The following is a 22,460-nucleotide window of genomic DNA, read 5'->3' as shown; positions in this document are numbered from 1 at the left end:
TTGAATCATTGAGAGAATAAGATAGAGAGAATTCTTATTCATTGAGGTAAGTCTGAATATGAGGAGGTTACATTTATATACAACTAGGTAACCCCATTTCCAAAATAAAATATTACCAAGATAAACACCAAGATAAAGGATTACACCAGGATAAAGGATTACCAGGATAAACACCAAGACAAAGGATTACCAATATAAATATATATAAGAAGGTGTCCCATATGGGCTCAATAGTGGGCATCCATATAGGCCCATGGATTTCATAACAGTTACTAAATAAAAATTGTATATAATTTACAAACCAAATAAAAATCCTAAAGAAGTAGAACATTGTCTCTCTCATAATTTCAAAAAATCAATATTGTCATTCTAATACATATATCAATTTCTCCCATCTTCCTATTTACTGAATTAATGCATTAACATGAAGAAAATACTTGCTGAATGAACGTGTTAAAAGGTCTAACTTGTTTACTGAATTAATATATTTCAAAATAATTGCTAAATTAATATATTAATTGGATAAAAAATGGTTATTCTTAAGAGAACCCGATTATATAATTCAAATTTTCGATTTAGTTCCGTATTTTGTAGATTATGAAATTTCTGAAAATTTTCCGATTTTCCAAACTTTCTGAATTCGGAAGAAAAATTATTATCCGAAAAATAATTGGATTGGATTGGATTTGGAAAAGATATTGCAATCCCAAAAAAAATTTGAAATTTTTCTGAAAAGCTTGATCCGATCCAAAATTACTCCTAGTTTTGTGTGATAATTTGGTTTACTTTATTTTTGGTTTCTCGCCACATCATTGTTTCTTGCTAGTAAGAATTGACTTCGCAAGTTTTTGTGCACTGGCCCATGTGGGGGTAGTCGTCCCCATATAATTACTGTACTACTATTTGGCTAAAGGTAATCGGATACCCTTGGGCTAAGGACAAGTGCAATTTAAAACGTTAAGTGGGGACACGACCGTCCGCACAGTAGTTAATATTATTTAATTATTTATTTGTCACTGTGTCAAGACGACAAACAGCGACTGCGTCTAACTTAGTACAAGCACAACTACTCTCTCTCTCTACTTGAGCTGCAAACTTATAATCATCAAATGACTGGTAAGCATTAAACTCCACTTTATTTATTTATTTACATGTAACTTCATTTGTTTGGGTGATGCGCAGCAACAAGAATATCTTCATCTGCTCCGTGGTTTTCAACTAATCCAAGTAAGAGATGGGGGGAGCTTTTTTTCCTTTGTTATACACCTTTTTGGCTCACCCTTAGTCTTGGAATCGTTGTTCCTTTTCGATTGTACGAGGTATAATTTCTTTTAATAATTTTAATAATGTTCATTAAAATATTGATGATACTAAAATGTGATTTGGGCCCTTGACAGAGCTTTACTGAGCTAGAGTACTTGCTTTTGGGATTGGTTTCAGCTGTCCCCTCTTTTCTTATACCACTTCTTGTTGTGGGAAAGGCTGATAGTGGTCTCTGCTGGAAGGATCGCTATTGGGTGAAGGTAAGTTTTTTTTTTTTTGACTTCTCTCATATATTAGAGTCCACACATGGTGCATTTTTTACTTCATTTATTTTTCAAGGAAACTAATGTTAACAAATTATTCAATGGGAGAAGACACGGGTGCTAACAATTGCCAAAGCTAACTATAATAGTTATTAAAGGATGATAAGTTGATCAACATTTCCCCAAAAGTTTAACTAGAATAGTTAATAAAAGGTAATAAAGGATCCCTTTCTTCAAGAAGTTTAAAGGTTTTTGTCATCAAACTTATATCAGATACCAGCAAATGTTTTGTTTTGCCAGCAAAGGTTAAATTCTTATTATATGGAAAAACAGAAAATAAGGACAAAGCTGAGTGGTTATTGCACCTACCAAGTGGTGGAATCCAGTGCCTTGTAAAACGATGATTTATTAGTTGCATTCATAATAAGACTCCTGTTAGAACTTAGGTACTGGATTAATGCTGCATCTTTGATTTAGGAAATAATTTGTGGTACATGACTGTCCTTGAATTAAATATTGGAGATGTTTAGTATCTTATACTCAGGATTGGAAGTACTTTGTTGTTCGTCATATCTGTTCATATGTTTTCACTCTGTGAATGGTGTACTTGCGTTATACTGTGTTTGCATTTAGCTGGCTTAAATACTTTGTTGTTGCGGCAGGCCAATCTCTGGATAATCATATTCAGTTATGTTGGGAACTATTTTTGGACTCATTACTTCTTCACTGTTTTGGGAGCTTCATATACCTTTCCCTCATGGAAGATGAATGATGTAAGTACTATGGATGTCTTGGAACCCAACATTATTCACATTGATTACAATTTATCTTTACTTTTGAACCGTGGTCCTTTTTCTCTATGAAGTTTTCTTATATTATAGTCTAATATGTAAAATGATTTCATAGAATTTATCTTTGTTTGATGCAAGTGGATGAAGGTTATATCTGTGTGACAATTCACTTAATCAAACTCATAAAGATCCTTTTTAACTTACCGCTACATCTTGATTAGTTTTTTTCCTTTTAGGCATTTCTTATGTTAAAAAATAAATATGGAAGTTCCTCTTCCTGTTCCAGTTTCAGTTGTCACGGATACAGAGATCAAGTTAGAAGATTCTCATTCTGGATACCATTGATCGGTTCATTCGGTTGAATTGAGTTATTGTATTCAATGAGTATAACTAGTCCTAGGACTTTTCATGTATAGTAAAGATTAGAAAGAAGTGACAGAGATCAAGTTAGAAGATTCTCATTCTGGATACCATTGATGGGTTCATTCGGTTGAATTGAGTAATTGTATTCAATGAGTATAACTAGTCCTAGGACTTGTCATGTATATTAAAGATTAGAAAGAAGTGAATAGTGCATGAAATTTTAAATGTATATCTCGGTGTACATGTAGTGGTAGTGGATTCACATGTCATTTTTACATGTAAAAATTTAAAAATTCACATGTAGTGAGTGATAAGAAATGGTTGTCCTTGCATTTTATTCATTGTGCATTTACAGATTTACAAATGATGTCCTATTTTTCCAAAACAGGTAGAAGAAAGAAAAACAAAATAAGAAAACAGAAAACAAATCGAATGCCATTAGTGTTGATTATCTCATGTTTAACTATAAGTGACAAGGGTTGTGTATTTCTTGTGCTTGTCAAGATTCAAAGTGCAATGATTGTAAGTTGCATTTTGGTAGTTCACTTCTCGCGTTAAATTGTTTCTTCTGATGTTACTTTTTTTGCAGGTACCGCACACAACTTTCCTTCTAACTCATGTTTGCTTCCAATTTTACCATGTCACGTCAAATATAACACTTAGAAACTGCGTTATGCTATTACCGACTTACGGAGTCAATACAGTGGGTTACAGAGGCTGCATGGATTTTGGCTCTTTCTTATTTCATAGCGTATCTGGAGACGATAGCTATATCCAATGTATGTGGTACCATTATTATCCAGTGTATTGTTTTGATTTTATTTTTTAGCACTGGCGTTATTGAATTACAAATCAGAAATAAAGCGAGAGATATCTTAAAGCTCCCAATGAATTTAGTGTACAGTGGGATTTTGAGAAAAACAAAAAAAAAAAAAAAAGAATGTTGAGAACATTATTGATCGTGGATGAATGAAGAGATTACTAGGCCTTTTGTAGAATTCAATGCTATGAGCTTTTTGCAGTCACTTAGTTATGTTTGCATGAAGGTTGGAGTAAAGAAGGTTCTGCAAGCAAGTTTCTGGCCTTAAAGAAATAAGATGAAGCTAAAAATAAAAAGAACTACCAAGTGAACCTTGAGACCTTATAGCAAACATGTTCTAAATCCAAACTGAATTATATACTTAATTCCTTTGATGATATGGTAACGGTACCTTCAGTCTACCCAATCATGTATTTTTATTTTGCAGAAATATACATTTCTACCCCTTAGATAGAAATTTCTTCGTTACTGGATAGGCTTGGATCTCACACCATCTTTTGATAACATGAAGACAGACATATATTTTCCCTTGCTCATTTGGAATGAATGTATCTTCCATTAATTCCTGGGGTTAATGTCTTCTGATTAATTTCAATCTCCCTAATTGCCACCTACTAAATGAAAGCACCATTTTATTTGGAAGCCTCTTGTTTTTGTCTTCCTTTTTGACTTTTTCTGTTTTGAAGGGGGCATTCATGATTGAGTTCATACCTTCTCTTTGATAACCTACCAAAACGGAGATAACTACGTTTCAGTTTTTCCCTTTCTATTACTCTTTAGGTTTTCAGTCTCCAATGTGTGATGCATCGATTTCGTCCTTCAAGATTTCACCTCCAGCATTTGGAGTTTTTTCTTAGGCGTGGCTAGGAAATACTTGCCAATGCTGGCATGCACCCGGCATTGATGCAAGTTTTATTTTCATTGTCTAGTGGGCCTTTATTAAGTTCAGTCAAACTTATGAATAATACTTCCAGAGTTAAAGAGGAATTTTGGGTAATCCCATTAGCCATCTAAAGAGAGAAATCATGTGAGGCAGCCAGTGTCTTCAGTATACCACCTCATTTCTTGAATCACTCTTCTAACCGTGATCTCCGTAATTGTATTTACATTATATTTTGGACATATTTTGTTCATTTTATGATGAGCTATACTCTAGCACATCATTTTCTGTGTTTAATTGTATATTGTTGTTATTTTATCAGTCAATGGAGAAAACATTTCTGCCTTAATGTCACAGACTGATTCTGGAAATTATAACCTTATTTCTTTTAGTTAAGGCCATTTTGTTCTTAACACTTCCATTGATTGCTTGCTGATACATAGGTTTGGTGATTGGGATGTTCAAATTCTACTCTATGTTCAATCATGCCAAGTCGCCACAGACTCTATTAGGATAACTCTAATTTGTTTGATTTGGGGATGCAGTTCCACTACAATGAAATCTAATGGATCTGATTTGAACATATGCAGTTCCCTTACTATGAATTCGTAGATCGGGCATCGATGTACAAAGTGGGATCCTTGTTTTATGCAATCTATTTTATCGTGAGCTTCCCAATGTTTCTGAGGTAAGATTATTCATTTGCAAGGTTGTAATTGTGTTATTAAGTAACCATCAGGAAGATAAAGGATTTGATTTGTCAGTTAGAGGAAGCACGCAGTTCATATGGAAAATGATAAGAAGACCTTGATATTGTATTTAGAAGATAGCTCAACTGTACTTGCAGATGCATCACCAGTGGCACCAAATGTGCATTTTCAGACAGGTTATGTCTGGCCTTCTGACCAACAAACGTTTTGGAGAGTTCATACCAGTTTATGAGCTATGAATCATCCTGGGCTGTTGTGCTTGCAGTACGTATGGCGTAAATACCTGTAATGCTGCTGTCACTGCCTTGACTAAAACTACATTTAGTGTAGGATTCATAACCAACTAATTCTAGGATTGCTTCTACATTATTTAGATGATTTATTTTCTTATTCTCTTCAATGACTCTACTTTATGAGCAGGATTGATGAGAAACCTGGTGACCCGTGGGATTTGCCCAGAGTGGCTATTGACGCATTGGGGGCTGCAATGCTTGTTACCATAATACTTGATCTGTGGCGGATTTTTCTGGGGCCAATAATTCCAGTTTCAGACGAAAAACAATGTTTTCAACCAGGACTCCCATGGTTTTCTCGAAATTCCTCAGTAGCATAAGAGCGAGACCTGAGGGAGTGAAACTCGTCTTTGGGCATCCATCACTCAGAAAGCACCCGTTGCTGTACCCAGTCTATCTCTCCGGTAACTTGCGATTCACTTGTGATCCTCTTTGTTTTTTTGATTAAATCTGATGGTAGTTGACTCATGAGAGGGGCTGGCCTTGGTTTCTCAGGAACCAAAGTGTGTAATTGAGCTGTTTAGTGTATGTGGATGCCGCCACTGCATCTTGTAAAATAGGTGATCTGCCCCTCAAGACTCTAAATTTCTGAAGCTCTCTTTGGTTTGCCTTATCATCATGTATTAAACTGTATTTCTCTATTCATCTGCTTGCTATAATGGAACAATGAAATTACTGTAGACTGCTGTGTTATATAATCTGTTGGGTTGCAACTAAATTATATTTTGTCCACTATTTCTGCCTTTTTGCCTTGTTCGATCCATAGAGAGCCCGTATGTTTGAAAAGTGTAAAATTTGAGGCTCCCCTTCTCCGCCTTGGAAGTAAGCTATAATAATTAAAGAAGTTGCCCAACTTTCATACGTACCAGGAACTATATCGAGCCTGTGTTTAACCGAAAACAAACATTCCTCCACAAGGGTCTTGATGCAACATCTATACTTTTGTAGGGGTAATCGTATAAAACAGAATCCACTACAGGCACACAGCTAGCAGATTTGAAGAACAACAAATAACAATTTCCATCTCAGTATCCCGGCCAGGCCCTGCCCTTTTGACACTCATCTACCTTGGAGGCCCATTATGGCAAAAAAAGAGTTGGGTATTGGTTAAGAGTCCGGCCCAGTATTGTTGACCCGTGACAGCAGCAGGGTTTAGTGAAGGATGATAAGAAAAAGAAAGATATTTCTCTTCCATACAAAAAAATAAAATCTCCTTCCTCATTTCTCAACGCAACAACACTCTTCTTCTTCTTCGTCTTACTTCATTCATTCATTCACTTCTTTTTCTTCTGCCCAACACATTTGCTTGTGTTTTGGTAAGAAGAGTTGAAGTGTTTGGCAAAGTGTAGTAGTGAGAAATGGCGGCTTTGAGTGGTTTATCACTTATAAGTCAATGTCCATGCATGCTTTCTTCTTCTCCACCAAACACTACTACTAGTATTAGAAGACTGCCCTTCATTTCTAATTCACTTCCTTCTACTGGTAAACACACTCTCTCTCTCTCTCTCTCTCTCTCTCTCTTCTTTTTGTTTTTTCTTTCAGTTTAGTAATAAAGACTACTTTTGATATGTTATATGTTAACTGAACGAATTTTATTCTAGTATATAAATAAAGTTTCGTTCTTGAATGTTTTTTAGCTGCATTTGGCATAATGGGATAGCTGGTTTACGCCCATTTTATTGTTGTTGGTGTTTACTGAGCCCTATTTTAAATTTTAATAATGTTGATTTGGCAATGTTAAAAGCTGATTTTTCACCATCTTATTGTTGTTAAAAAATGTAATGAAAAAGGAGCTTAAAATAATAAAATGGGACATAAATACTATAATAGATATTTCGTTTGAAGTTATTTTGGGATTAATTTGAATGATTGCATAGTTTTCTGAATCCGAAATGGTTGTGATAATAGGTTCACCAGGGTCTACGTTACATCGGAAGAGGGTGACACGAAGAAGAGAAGGGGCAGGGAAAAGTATGGAGGACTCTGTCAAGCGCAAAATGGAGCAGTTTTATGAAGGGGCCGATGGCCCACCTCTTCGGGTTCTGCCCATCGGTGGATTGGGGGAAATCGGGATGAATTGCATGCTTGTTGGGAATTACGATCGATACATTTTGATTGATGCTGGTGTTATGTTTCCTGAGTAAGTACTTATTGCGTTTCAGACATTTGGATTGCATTCTTATCTTTCTATTTGTTTGACCAATCTTAAGATATGACACACTACACAGTTTGAGTACCTATTTTTTCTTCATTGCTGCATTCGTTGACGGAAGCATCTATAATTTATGTTCCAGAAGTTCATCTTGAGTAAGCTATTTTATAATATCTTAAGTTTCTGTACATTCATATCAGCTATGATGAGCTTGGAGTACAGAAAATTATACCCGATACCACATTCATCAAGAGGTGGAGCCATAAAATTGAGGCAGTTGTTATAACACACGGCCATGAAGATCACATTGGTGCGTTGCCTTGGGTAAAGTTTCTTTTCTGCTTCTTTAACTACACCTCAAATTGTTTTAGCAAGTCTTTTAAAAACTGCAATTTTCTGATTGCATATAGTAGGCTTGGTCTGTTTGAACCGCACTGTAAGGGGTCTATAAATATTTTGTGAAGGAAAACTTATTAGATATGATGTTCACATGCTCATCTTAATGGTATGTAGTGATGCTTGTACATATCCTGCACAAACTTATTAGATATGATGTTCACATGCAAATCTTAATGGTATGTAGTGATGCTTGTACATATCCTGCACACATGTAATGGTTGAATGGACCATTTATTGGTCTGATTAAGATTGGTCCTTGTATAACTTGATACAACCGATCCTTACCATCTAACTATGTCACTGGTCCTGTTTGTTTGAATGGTGATCAGTGGCCTTCTGGTCATACCTTTTGGGTACAACCTTAGGTCCTGGCATCATTTCCCGCCTTTACCTAGGGGTGGTCTCAGGGATTAAAATTTAGGATAAGTGCTACGAATGGAAACAGAATTATGTAATCTCTTATTTTCTTAGTTGTCTGATCTTGTCTCATGAAAACTTAAAAGATATGGTGAGCTCACAAAAAAGTGTGTTGGTATTGGGCCTACCACAATTACGCTGAAGGGCACCCTAATTAATGGATCCTTGTTTGCATTGCACCATTTCTGCTAGATTTGAGATGTAGACATTGAATAGATTTTGTATTGTGCTCTTTCTGTAAAGTTGACACCTTGCTGACTCAGGTGCCTACCAGAACAACGTTTGTGATTATATTGCTTGATGTCTTGATCTACATTTTGTCCATTAAATGCACCTATTACTTCTTTCAAATGCAGTCTTTATAAGTTCATAGTGACTAAAAGTAAAAGAAAAAAAGTTAAGCTATTGTAAAATTGGCTAATCAAGTTAAACATGTTTTCATCCGTGTCTACTTCTGTATGTTGATAAAGCTAAATAGCATTTTCTACAAGTAATCATCTCATCATGGAATTTGACAATTCCAATTTTTTGGGTATTATCATTATCTATTACTTAGTGACTTTGCTCTTTGATATAGGTTATCCCAGCTTTGGACTCCCATACACCAATATTTGCTTCGTCCTTCACCATGGAGGTTTGTCTCATGAATGTATTCACTAAAAACTAGTGCTATGTGTTAGTGAGCACTGATCGAAAACTTTGATGAATTGCTACAGCTCTCTGAGTTGAATTTTGTGGGTCTTCTTGTAAGTCGATGGAGGGATAGAGCCACTCCATCGACTTACAAGTTGAATTAAGACCTGATTTTTTGTGGATATAATCTTCTCACAATGGATAACATGCCCACAAAATTTCATCATATTTGAATATGTCTAACCTTGCGAAAACTAGTGTTCAATTCAATTTTGAACATTTATCTAATGGTCCAGAATTTTCCAATTTCATAATAACATTTGATTAGGTTAGACATATTTGAATGAGCTGAAATTTTGTAGGCATGTTATTTATGGTGGGGAGATCATATCTACAAAATATCAAGCTCTTAATTCAATTGGTAGGATGAGATATGACTTTGTATGTTTTGGGAGTGGCTCTATCGCTCCTATATATTTCTAGTTATATATGTTGTTGTAGTTCTTATTTAGGCTCCATATTACCATTCAATTTATATTGTTGCTATGTCATAGACTCATAGCTGTGGATACTGCACTAACCTAGGCTCCACTGGTTTTGCATCTCCCTATATTGCCTACTGAAAGCCGAGATTTAGGATCTGTATTATCTACTTGTGGGGTCCTTACATAGTTATTATGATATAGTGATATAAATATTAGCACTGTTTTTCATTTAGCTTTTCATTGGTGAAGAAAGAATGATATTTCCCTTTTTACTTGTCAACAGCTTATTAGGAAGCGTTTAAAGGAATTTGGGATATTCGTTCAATCGAGGCTTAAGATATTTAGTACAAAGAAGAAATTCCTAGCAGGGCCTTTTGAAGTGGAGCCTATCAGGGTTACCCATTCTATTCCTGACTGTTGCGGACTGGTACTTCGCTGTACTGATGGCACAATCCTTCATACTGGGGATTGGAAGGTACATGATACTACATCTAAGCTGTATCTTTTGAATTTTTTAAACAACATGGGACACTTACTAATTGCAGAATGCAGATTGATGAATCACCATTGGACGGGAATGTTTTTGATCGTGAAGCTCTAGAGGAACTCTCAAAAGAAGGAGTCACATTAGTAAGTTCTCTGATGCAGTCTAGTGTTTTCAAACCCTCAATTTCAGCCCCAAACTATCATCCATGCTGTCAGTATTGCTAGGGATTCTTAGGAATTAGGTTTAAAAAGTGTCAAATTGCCTATTTGTTCATAATCTTGAACATGTGGAGAGGGCAAATTCTATGAATATAGAGAGGATGCCCGGGGATAGTACATAGGTGGGACACACCTAGAAATGGGGTGAATAATCTCAACAATTACTATGTTTAAGTGATACATACATATTTACTTTTATGATGTTTTCTGTATTACAAATTTGTTGTTTTGGATTTGCTTAATATTTTTGGTTTTTATTTTACAAATCTCAAGTTTGTATTTCCAAGTAGCCTGAGATTTATGTAAACATTGTAGCAGTGTTATCAGACCCAGCCCGGACACCGACCCGGAAAAGGGACTGGGTCACTGGTTCAACCAGTGGGTCATTGCTTGGTATTATATAATTATATTTGTTAATATACCTCATAAGTTTAGTATTGGCCGGGTGGTTTTAGAGCTAGTTTACTGCCACCAGCGTGACAGGCCAAGGTTCGAATCCACACGTGATCAGTTTTTCACAATTTACTTAACAATTATATACGGTTATATTTAGCTATTTACTATACTGTATCACAAACTAACAACACAAGTTGATGTAGTGTACTGGTAAAACATTTGAGTAGTTTTCTATACACTAAGGTTAGTCATTGTACAACCAAGTCCAATTTTAATATTTCTAACGTTATTTATGGCCCGGTGGTTCGGTCTAAACCGTTTGGGTTAAGCAATTTGCACTAAAACCGGACGAGTTAACCGGGTTCTACCTGGGTTAATTGCTTAAACTATCTGTTAAGTGACCCAACCCAGATTGGTGACCGGGTCAAACCGCCGGGCTGGGCTGGGTCTGATAACACTGCATTGTAGGCCTTTTGCCAATTCAGAGGCGAGAGAGAATGCATATTTGCTTGATAGAAAGATTTCCCCAATATCAACATAGGTCATTCGGTTCCAAGATCATATCCCAAGCACTATTGGCGTGTCAATTGGTATATGAGAAGTAGATTTTACCTGTTCTAGACAATTGCTGCTACACTTCAGTTTTCTGCCACACCACTCCACTATCAACTTATTTTCACTGTCCACAATCTCTTTTCTCTCTTGTCCTCTCTCCTATTATTTCTCTCGGTCATCCTTAAGTTTGTAATCTCCATCTATCTCTAATAACCTATTAAGTCCGATCTTATCTCTGTGAAGTCCGACCATATTTTTACCAAGTCCATGTGCAGTTACACGATTCCACCCAATTCCTTACATACCAGTACGTAGGGTGTGTTTGATAGGAATTGTGGCAAAAACGAATTTTGTCACCATTTGCCGATAGCAATTTTCTCATGACTAATAAAGTGGGCAAATGCAAATAATTCATGGCAAATATGGATTTGCCATTTGACTACACCATGGCAAATGACATTTACCACCATTTGCAACCATTTGTCACTGTTTGATTGTCGAAAATTTGTCGCGGTAAATTATTTTTAACAATTGTTTCACAACTTAAGCAAAATTAAAATTTCAAAATAAAATCTATATAAAAAATTACATTTTCAATTTCCCGACCCCTGATCAGACTATCACCTAGGCTTGTATAAATGGGACAGCCTAGCCCAAGGATCCCTATCCCAACTTCTTGCTAGCTTAACCAATTCAAAAACTCATGAAGTTGCTAGGTCTTTGGCTCTGGTTTATTGATCTCATATATTCATCTCTGTTGACAGTACTAAGCCTCAAAGACATTACATACAGGCAAAAATTCAAACAAGTTGTGCACTTGTGCGCCAACTGCTCATTTTCTCAATATGTAATCACCATCCAAACATAGAGTGTCAGTAAGTTTTATCTTGTTGTCTATCCACTATCAGTAGTTCAAACAATAAGAGCTCCTGTAGCAGTCAAAGAAATATTCAAGGTTCCACAATGAAATTTACAAGGAAAAAAAAAGGTACCAACAACCCATATCATCAGATTATCTAATGTTTTATAAGGTACAAATGAACAACTTATTGTATATCAGAAAAAATTGAGTCAACAAAGAGAGCAGGCAACAAAAAACACTAGGCTGCAATCCTAACACCCATCCAAGAAAATGAACTGAAACACAGAAGTTATGTGCCTCACAACAATGAACTGAAACACAGAAGTTACGAGGAATTAGGCTATATCTGTTAATGGAATACATCATTAGTTAATTAATCAAAATACATAAGTGTCTTAACACTAGACAAGGACTAATCAAAATGCATAAAAGTGTCTTAACACCAGACAAGTGCAACTACATCAGTCATGCAACCAAAATATCAAAATATATTAGTCGTGCTACCAAAATATCATAGAGATGCTTAATCATCGTTACTGACTATGGAAGGTTATCCAAAAGCCACTCCCTCTGAAGATCTTCATCATCATAACCCATAAATATTTCACCCAAGTTTATGTTATTTTCCAAGAAGATTCATCCCACGTTTAAGATCTTCTTTCGACAACTAGAGACCTTTCAAGGTACCATGCACTAGTTGCATCATGGATGGAGGTCATTTCATGTTCTCGGCCATTTCTTTAGCAGCCTGAGCAAGATATTTGAATGACTCGATTACCGCTTCCCCATTCACATCTATGCGCGACTTCTTTTTCTTTTGGCCTACAAAATTTTGGCGCACTAGTTCTCCTCAACAGGTGTTCCTGGGGTTGGGGGAGCATCTCCATCCGTGTCTACATTGTCGCTCGCATCAACAGAGTTTTCCTCCGTTTCATCTATAAATATATGCACAACATAATTAAAATTGTTGAAATACCATCATATTAAATACACAACATAAACGTTTCACCATAAGAAACATATATCATCTAAAGATACGGTCTCGGGATTGCTAGGATTAAAGTTTCAACCCCCATTTGCACTCCCATTCCCATATACGAAGTCCGATTTCTCATAATATTGAAGCCACTTTGTCCACTCGATGCAACTAGATGGGCCTACAATGTAGTAGATGATAAATAAGAAAAAAATTATTGTGGATGCTACAAGCCTCTTCTAGGCCACTGCAGGCCAATAACATGAAGTAAGCCAAGATTTTAACAAGCAAGTTTACGAGGAGTCATACTGTACCTTGTCGCGAGAGCGACGTAATAGTTAACCATGAGAGAGAAAAGTATACAATACCTGTTTCAAAGCATCAAACTAGTTTTTAAACATCAATATTAATTATCTCACACAAAAATTGTGGGCAAACCCTAACCCTAACCATACTATTTAAAATAAAATAGGAACATAAATTGAGAGATGAACAAATAAAAAAAGAACAAAAGCTAACTAAAATGAGGGAAGGAGAGTATAGATATTGAGAGCATGAGGTAAAGAGAGGAGAAGTGATTGAGAACAAGAAAGGAGAGATGGTGAGATTTACCTACGATTTGAGAGCTCAAACTCTTCTTCTTCGATGATCCAAACTTTTCTCTCTTCTTTTTGTGTTTTTGATAGAAAATGAGAAGAAAAAAGTTGGAGTTATTTGGTTTTTTTTTCTTTCCTTTTTTTGTGACAAATAAAAAGATTGATTTGGTGGCAAATTAGTGTTATTTTCTCATGGCAAATTCGTTTACACCCCCAAAAAAAAAAGAAAATTTCGCCACAAAAATCATGGCAAATCACCACTTATGGAAAATACGGAAGAAATACGCCACGAAAAAGAAAGCCTATCAAACGCTGGCAAATAACACTGTAGCGGGTGAACAGTACCGTTTGCCATCATATGTCATGGCAAAAGGGCATATCAAACACACCCGTAGTTTAGCTCAATTTTCACCGTGGCTCCTACATCAACTTGATTGTTGATATGTGAAGGCTTAATGTGCTGCCGAGGAAGGAAGTCATGTTATGCAATTGATAGGTGCTCATTGATCATTTGGCAAATGGGATCACATTTTGGCTCTATTGGGCATGGAAAAAACAGAATTTTAGGCTTGAGAGTGAAACTTTATTGTTGTAACCGAATCCTTCGTTTGAACTTTTAATAAGGATGTCTTAGTTATGCCATTTGTGATTAGTCTATTAGTTGGGTGCTCTCTTTTCTTTTTCATATTTATCTAAGTTGCATTGACATCAGTATGTGTACCCGTATACGGCATGGATACGAAGTATCCGACACGGCGAAGTACCAAAAACTGAGGTATATCGCATACAATGTGTGTGTCGTGCACTCATGTCCCACATGGACACATATCTGACACATAATATTTTCAAAATATGGTGTGTCCATGTAACTTAGGTATTTATCTTTTGTCATCCACTTTCTATTTGGTAGTATTGGGTAAACGCATAAACAAAGCCTGAATGAATGTGTTTATTGATCAGAAATCCCTTTTCAGATGATGAGTGACTCAACAAATGTGCTCTCACCTGGAAGGACTATAAGTGAGAGTGTCGTAGCAGATTCACTGTTGAGACGTATATCTGCTGCTACAGGTAGGGTTATCACTACTCAGTTTGCATCTAATATACATCGGCTTGGAAGTGTGAAAGCTGCAGCTGATTTAACCAATAGGAAATTGGTAAGTGAACCCCGGATGCCCTTCTTTCTTTTTTTGTGTATTCTTCTCTTTTAGGGTTACGAATATATGGAAAAGTATATTATTATTTGTTCTAATACTTGGTTTGAACAACAGGTGTTTGTTGGCATGTCACTCAGGACATACTTGGATGCTGCTTGGAGAGACGGCAAAGCACCAATAGATCCCTCTACTCTGGTATGCATGAAATTGCTTGTATTATGCACCTTTCTACAAGGAGTCTGCTCTTATTGTTCCCTTTCTATAAGCAAAGGGAGGGCCATAAAAAAGGAATCTGGGTTGACAAATCTCTCATGTCTGTATGAACTATGCAAGGCACAGTTAACCCCTTTCATGTTTATTTATTTATATAATGTATAGTTATCTGAGATGATTAATAATAATAATTATTTCAAATAGTTATCTTAAATGGTAAGTCTTACTATAATTGTTGCAGGCTATTATACTGTGTATGAAAACCAAAGATCGAAGGTCATACCACTTTGTTCCTTTAGGAGCTTTCACAAGAAATTGTCAACAACAATATCGTGATGCAAAGGAAATCTTATAGTAGCACTCATGACCAGAGCCGGAAGAAAATTATAATGGTAAACTGTGAAGGAATGAAGAATAAAATAGAAAGAAAAGAAGCGAATAATTTTCTTTCAACTTTTTTCTAATGAAAACCTTTAAGGTGTTTTCGGGATTGGGTGGATTGTATTCCACTATTATTAGGATTAGTTTGGGGCTTTCTAGCTCTTCATTGCTAGAACTAACAAGTGATTGTATTCTCTCAATTGTTATATTGGGCAAAGTGTGACACAGATTTTAGTTTGTAATATGCATCCTCAAGTTGGTAACGATTTTCGTCTGTAATTGGATATGACATGTTATGCGCTAGCTTCTCTGATGGAAGGGTTTGGAATTCAAGCTTAAACCCCTTCATGCCCAAGTCAGCCATACTAAGCCAGAAACGTTAAGATTCCTAATGAGAGAAAGATCAGACTTTCGAAGAAAATGGCAACCCATCAGGAAATGTGTCATCTACAGATGATGAGGATGGAGTGGGGGAAGAAGGAAGCTACTAGTTAAGGTCATGTGGCTTTCTGTCCTTCTTGAGTGGGGGACTTAGCTGTGGCCAGGTTTGTTGGTGTATTTGTAATCTAGTTTAAGTGGGTTATTTTTGTACGGAAGCTATGGGGCTTAAGACTTAGTTAAGGTTGGTGTAGTCTTTGTGGTTAATTGGTTATATACAAAAAATACATTTTATATTTCGTACAATAATGTTTTACCGATAAAAAAAAAAATCATCTATTTAGCAAATCTCAAATTTGGAAAATATTAATCGCTAACCTTTTGAAATATCTTATCAGTCTCTTTTTCTCTGTATTTATTTTCAATTTCTCACTTTGTGCAGGTTAAAGTGGAAGATATTGATGCCTATGCTCCAAAGGATCTGCTAATTGTCACAACAGGCTCTCAAGTAAGACGATCCAGAGGAATAATTTGAAGTCATCGTTTGGTTGTCTATTTTTGTTTTATTGAAGCATTCTAGCTAGTATATGACTCTTGTGTATGGTTATGTCAGGCAGAGCCGCGTGCTGCCTTGAACCTTGCATCATATGGTAGCAGCCATTCTCTCAAACTGACAAAAGATGATTTAATTTTATATTCAGCCAAGGTGAACTTCAGTGCCATTATATTTGCTTCATCTGTCAACAATCTCTCTCTCTTATTCTATTTTATTTTATTTTAATTTTTTACATATTCAGAGATACATTTGATTGAATCTCCAAAATAAATAATACAAATGTAACAGAGGACAAGCAAGCTACAAACTGCGCTGCTAGTCCTGCCTGAATGGCAAAATTTATCCTCTCAAACAAATTCACTGGAACCAGGTGTCATAACATTGTTGTCCAATACTTTCTGCAACCTCCTAAGCAACTCAATAGCTTCTGACGCCAAAAAACCTTAATGTATCAAACGCAAATGGGACAAAATGTATACGTCGACATACAAAAATCAAAAGTGACTCAAAAGTGAACTTCCACATTGAATTAAGGGATGAATTTTGGTAAAGATGACCTACCATGGATAACATCCCTACCAAAATTCAGCTCAATTGGAGGCAAAAGAGGGTTAAAATTCTGGACTGTTTGATGAATTTCAAACTTGAACACAACTCTTGGCAGGTTTAGAAATGTTCAAATGAGCTGATTTATTATTATTATTATTATTAGTTTATTGGAGATGATCTCCATGCTATGTAGACCATATTTCCAGAAAAATAGTGCTTAGGTAGGTATCTCATTTCTGTTTGTAGGCGTAGCTTTGGTTTTATTGAGTTTATTTCGACTCATTCTTGCAACTACTGTTTTTTCTACCGAAAATATTTTCATAGTTTTCCTTTACTCATTTTTCCCCAATTAAGTTATGATATGATTTAGTTTATTTTTCCTTGATTTATCTTCACAAGCCCACAAATATATAAGTAGCTGCTTGTGTGTACGTGTGTGTGGATGGGATCTATATACAAAATTTTTTGTACAAAAGTTCGATGCAAAGGACCCGTTTTTGGTGGAGATTGTTGAGTAGGTTCTTCAGACACAGAAAATAAAGTTTATTTCTGATCAAAATTATCCAACAGTCCTTACAAATGGCCCTATTCTGTCTATTTATAGACGAATAGGTCAGATGCAATATTTAGATTACACGTAGACCACCCTGTAATAAGCCTTTAACCTCAGAATTTCTACGTAACACACTTTCTTTTAGTCGCTGGACAATACATATATTTTACTCTAGTTCCGCGTGTTGAACTTGTTAGCTAATTATACCTAATATTCTGTAGGTGATTCCTGGAAATGAGACCCGAGTTATGAAAATGCTGAACCGGGTAGCGGAGCTTGGGTCAACAATTGTAATGGGACGGAATGAAGTGCTGCACACATCGGGTCACGCATATCGCGATGAACTAGTGAGTTACTCTATGAAAATTTTATGCTATATTTTATGAATACATTTCCAAATTTCAGGCCTTATTTGTGGATGTACTCATGTATCTCTCTCTCTCTCTCTCTCTCTCTAAAAAGGAATTTTCATGTATATTTTGATTTTGTTATATTTTCCTTGTTATGAAAGTTTTCTGAAGGTAGCATTTACTTTTGAAGGAGGAAGTGTTAAGAATAGTTAAGCCACAACATTTTCTTCCTGTCCATGGCGAACTATTGTTCTTAAAGGAACATGAATCACTGGGGAAATCAACTGGCATCCATCACACAACTGTGAGTAATGAGTGTGTTGTTTTCAATTCTGCCATAAGCATGTGGATTATACTAGATTTCGTCTATGTCATTGTTCTGAATAGGCGTTGAATACTTGATCAGTTTTAACACTGAGTCGCTTTCTTCATTATTCTGCCTGATTGAATATACCTACTTTCTCGTAATCTTATGTCGGGTCTGACCTTGAACAGTTCTTGAAAAAGATCTAAACTCTTTCTTATGGTCATGTATGACCAAGGCAGTACTTTGGAGCCTAATTCCAATGCCTATGTCGATTTATGGGTTTGACAACCTTGTTCCTTGCGAAGAACACAAAGAATTCTACTGAGAAAACCTTTCTCTGAACTCATAAAACTTTATTAATCTTAAACTCTAAATTGGCCAAAGGCCTATAACTCTTTTTTTAGACTCAAGCAACAATTGAATTTAGAAGTTAAACTTCTAATTCAGAAACTATAAAAAACTAATTTTCAGAATTAACTTATGCTAAAAACATCAAAATAGCAATCAAACATGCTTCTGAAAATCCCTAATAATACATAGACCAATATGGGACTAAAATCAAGGATTTAGAACCCTAGATGCATCATCTTCCCCTCAAAATTTAGTATTTGTGATTTAATAGTATGCAGACATTGGTAATATAAAAAAGCAACAAATCTCAAGCATGGTGTAATTTGTTTTGAACAGATATCATGTACTTGCTCTCTTAACAGGTGATAAAGAATGGAGAGATGCTTGGAGTTTCACATTTGAGAAACAGAAAGGTTTTGTCTAATGGATTTATTTCCTTGGGAAAAGAGAATTTGCAGGTTATAGATCTCTTCTAGCTCCTTTTCTTGTTTTGGATGCTGTGCTAGTGATAAAAAAAGTTCCATTCTCTTTTGTGCATTCTTCAATGGCAGTTGATGTATAACGATGGAGATAAAGCATTCGGAACATCTACAGAGCTTTGTGTGGACGAGAGATTAAGAATAGCATCTGATGGCATCATTTTTGTCAGGTATGAGTGATACAGTTTGTTACAGTACATTACTTATGCGCTGCACTTGAGTATATTTATACAAGTTTTCCTTTCAGCATGGAGATTCTACGGCCACAACATTCTGATGGCTTATTTCAAACTAGCATAAAGGGAAAAATAAAAATCACCACACGCTGCTTATGGCTCGACAAAGGGAAGCTGTTAGATGCACTGCATAAAACTGCCCATGCTGCTTTATCAAGCTGTCCTGTGAACTGTCCGCTGGCCCACATGGAACGAACTGTATCTGAAGTACTGAGGAAGATGGTTAGGAAGTACAGTAGTAAAAGGCCGATGTCATTGCAGTTGCTGTAGAGAGCACTCTGGGAGTTCTCGCTGATGAGCTAAAGGACAGATTATCTGGCGAGTCTGATGTCGGTTTTGGTTTATCAGAATTGGATGAAGTGGTCAATGCACATCCAAAAAAGAACAAGTTAGCTAGGGCTTATAAAGAATCGGGTAAGATAAATTCCCACCCTGAAGAAGGGTTTATGCAACAAAATATCGAAGGTCCTTATATAATTTTGAGTTTAGCTAGATGCTATTGATTCTAAACTGAGGAGTCACTTGAGTTTTTCGTCTTTGGACATATAAGTCTGTCCTTATGCGCCATATGTTAACACGTCTCATGCACAACCATTGCTAATCGGGTCCACTTTGGAGACTTCACAAGGAGAAAGAATAGAATGATCACTTATTTTATATCACCTTATAGTAAGTATCATTTTTGCTACCGATCGAAAAAAGAAAAAGAAAAGAAAAGTATTTTTTTTTTGCTGCTTTTATGTGGAAGTACTCAATAGTCATATGGTACTGTACATATAGTCATCAATTTTATGTGCGTGATGCATAGATGACCTTATGTGATCTAGTGCCACAAGGTGGTTTTTGAACCATTACCATGACCTTATTTGTAGTCCATGTGATCTAGTGCCACAAGGTGGTTGTTGGACCATTACAACTCATAGTTGAATTTGTAGGTAGATATCAGTCTGAGATTATTGGTTTGAGCTGAGAAGTGTTAATAATCCAGTGAATCAGTGGCATGTCCATGTTGAGAAGAAAGACGAGAAAAAAAAAACACAATCAACCCAAATAAGAAAATGGTAAAATGTGGTCTAACAAGGGTGGAACAGTAATTGTATTTGTTGGTCGTTACATAACTGAATCACACAGCAGCAAACTCATTGGGCAGTAATTTTTAGCCTTTTAAGAAATTTATGTAGCACATTATTCTGCTTTCAGGATTGCTAATGCATTAAATTTATTACTCTTCCTTGATGAATTACATCTCAATACTCTTACCATGTAACTTTATTGATTTGTTGAGGCATTTTCTTTATCCAATGTGTAATCTGTTACTTGTCGCTGTAGTATGGAAGCAGTGTCATGGTAATGTGTAGGGAGTAAGTATGGGTTAAGCCACCTGTCGTCTGCATTTCATTGAATGGATCGTATAGGTAGATGTGTTTGCGAAATCCCAGTTGTATCTTCGTCATGTGATTGGGTTGTACAATGTCTAAATCTTATAGGTGGCACCTAGGAAATGGTCAATCAGTTTCCTCGGAAGTTCTATATTGTTTGTAAGATTGCACTAAGTTCATTTATAAGAAAATCGTTGTTTTTCAGGTGCCACTGATATAGCCAATCTCACTATCAAACTCCACTAATTATTCCTTCATTCTTTCGTTCTCATGTAGGTATGAGTGTTGATGAAAGATTACCATCCGAGAATGATATGGCAATACCAAGTTCTAACGTGGAGGATGCATCAACATCTATGGGAGGTAGTCCAGAGGAGTTTTGGAAATCATATCTGGCATCATCACCCGTTGAGCCCCCAATGGATGATCAAAATGGTTCAAAACCAAAAGAGCACATGGAGCCTCCAAAAGATATAATTGGAAGCGAGAGAGTGGAGCCTGTCAAATCATCTAGTTCCCAAGAAGCAACACCCAAGCCTGCAAAACGTAATAAGTGGAAAATCGAGGAGGTCAAAAAACTAATCAAGATGCGTGGAGAGATGGATGACAGATTCCAGGCTGTGAAGGGTCGGATGGTCCTTTGGGAAGAAATATCTGAGAACTTGCTGAGTCAGGGGATAGATCGAAGTTCAGGCCAATGCAAATCTCTTTGGACTTCTCTGGTTCAGAAATATGAGGTTTCCCTCTCTTCTTTTCCTTTCTCTGATAGAAATTCTGTTGAAGAATTATCCTTATATGTAGCATATATGGATGCACAATAGAGCTGCAATGCATGGAACTAGTCCACCACTGTTTGACTCACACCAAGAATATAACCTACCTTAGATTGCAACAGAAAATCCGTTTCATGGACTTGTGATGCTTTTCTTAATAGGTTCTTTAATGATTCCTTAATCATTTGAGTAATTTGCTTTCCATTTGAAAATTTTAATTTAAACTTGGAATTTATTTAGTAACACTGTAACAGAGCATGTGAGATGCATGTATCAGACAAGAGTGGCTTCAATTGTTTCTCGTGAGATATTGTACAGTTATTCTCCTTTATATTACAAAACAATGCCTGATGAATGTCCCTTTATGTGGTCAGCAGGAAAGGCGGGATGGTAAGAAAAGCAAATCTTGGTCGTACTATGATGACATGGACAAGATTTTATCCACTCGAGAGGCCACAGAACAACATTGAACGAAAGGAAGCATCTGTATTCTACTGTTGCAACGTAGTCAACAATAGCATACTAAGTTTTGTATCATTAGCTGTAAGTTTTTGGTTCTTGATTGATTGTAGCATAGAATCTGCCAGAGTGATCTGTGGTTTCAAGCTAAGTGGCAATTGCAAAGTTGGTTGAACCGATGGTTATTCAGTTCAAACTTCAAACACTATAAAGTTTTGTATCAATTGCTTCTGTTTCTGACTTTCTGCGATACGTTACTCGCCAATTAGCACATGTTGCCAGCAGCTTAGTCATTGGCATTACTGGAATATCACTACAAGGTATACTGCAAAAAAAACTGACAATAAAAATCAGTGTTTTATTTAGCCATGTGTATATAAAATTCACCATCAAAATGTTCTCTTCATTTCAACATTTATTTCTGTTACGTGAAGATATAACAGATTCATTTCAGCATCTTTTTTGGTTGGGTAAATATATAATGTAGTGAATGTTACCCGACTTGGGCACACTTCCACTGCCTGCCATGGCGTTCTATTTTACAATAATTGCATGAGGAGAGCCTGGGAGGTGTATGGTCTTCCACTGTTTGCACCATGTAAGTGAGTTTCTCTCTCACATTTGTATCTCATTACACCCTAATCAATAAAATTTACTTATAACAAAGAATGGTGGAGTGGATTGACAAATTTCTCTTCATAAGGTGATACGTGGTCCTGCCAGGGGGGGGGGCAAAATCTGTGCCGTAAAACACGGGCAAACACTAGTAAAAAAAAAAGA

General features: G+C 36.2%; 2 protein-coding genes across 2 annotated transcripts; both read left to right on the top strand.

Moving 5' to 3' along the window:
- The first annotated feature begins 960 nt into the window (after positions 1–960).
- On the top strand, positions 961–6,063 carry LOC147496896 (cycloeucalenol cycloisomerase-like). Its single transcript, XM_086559748.1, is given in 8 exon segments — positions 961–1,116; positions 1,183–1,319; positions 1,398–1,523; positions 2,189–2,299; positions 3,270–3,364; positions 3,366–3,459; positions 4,971–5,068; positions 5,511–6,063. Coding segments are annotated over 8 exon segments (861 nt in total). The 5' UTR covers positions 961–1,109; the 3' UTR covers positions 5,704–6,063.
- Positions 6,064–6,571: 508 nt separating this feature from the next.
- On the top strand, positions 6,572–21,911 carry EMB2746 (RNA-metabolising metallo-beta-lactamase family protein). The gene is given in 18 exon segments (XM_086559747.1): positions 6,572–6,865; positions 7,292–7,523; positions 7,736–7,859; positions 8,929–8,985; positions 9,753–9,944; positions 10,022–10,099; positions 14,534–14,716; positions 14,831–14,911; positions 16,131–16,196; positions 16,302–16,394; positions 17,568–17,693; positions 17,887–18,000; positions 18,717–18,812; positions 18,906–19,003; positions 19,081–19,316; positions 19,319–19,483; positions 20,725–21,185; positions 21,599–21,911. Coding segments are annotated over 18 exon segments (2,619 nt in total). The 5' UTR covers positions 6,572–6,741; the 3' UTR covers positions 21,692–21,911.
- Positions 21,912–22,460: the final 549 nt, after the last annotated feature.

The sequence above is a fragment of the Coptis chinensis genome, chromosome 5 (assembly GCF_015680905.1).
Source record: "Coptis chinensis isolate HL-2020 chromosome 5, ASM1568090v1, whole genome shotgun sequence".
Taxonomy (NCBI): Eukaryota; Viridiplantae; Streptophyta; class Magnoliopsida; order Ranunculales; family Ranunculaceae; genus Coptis; species Coptis chinensis.
The sequence above is the reverse complement of the archived record's forward strand: the minus strand, read 5'-3'. Positions and strand labels throughout refer to the sequence as shown.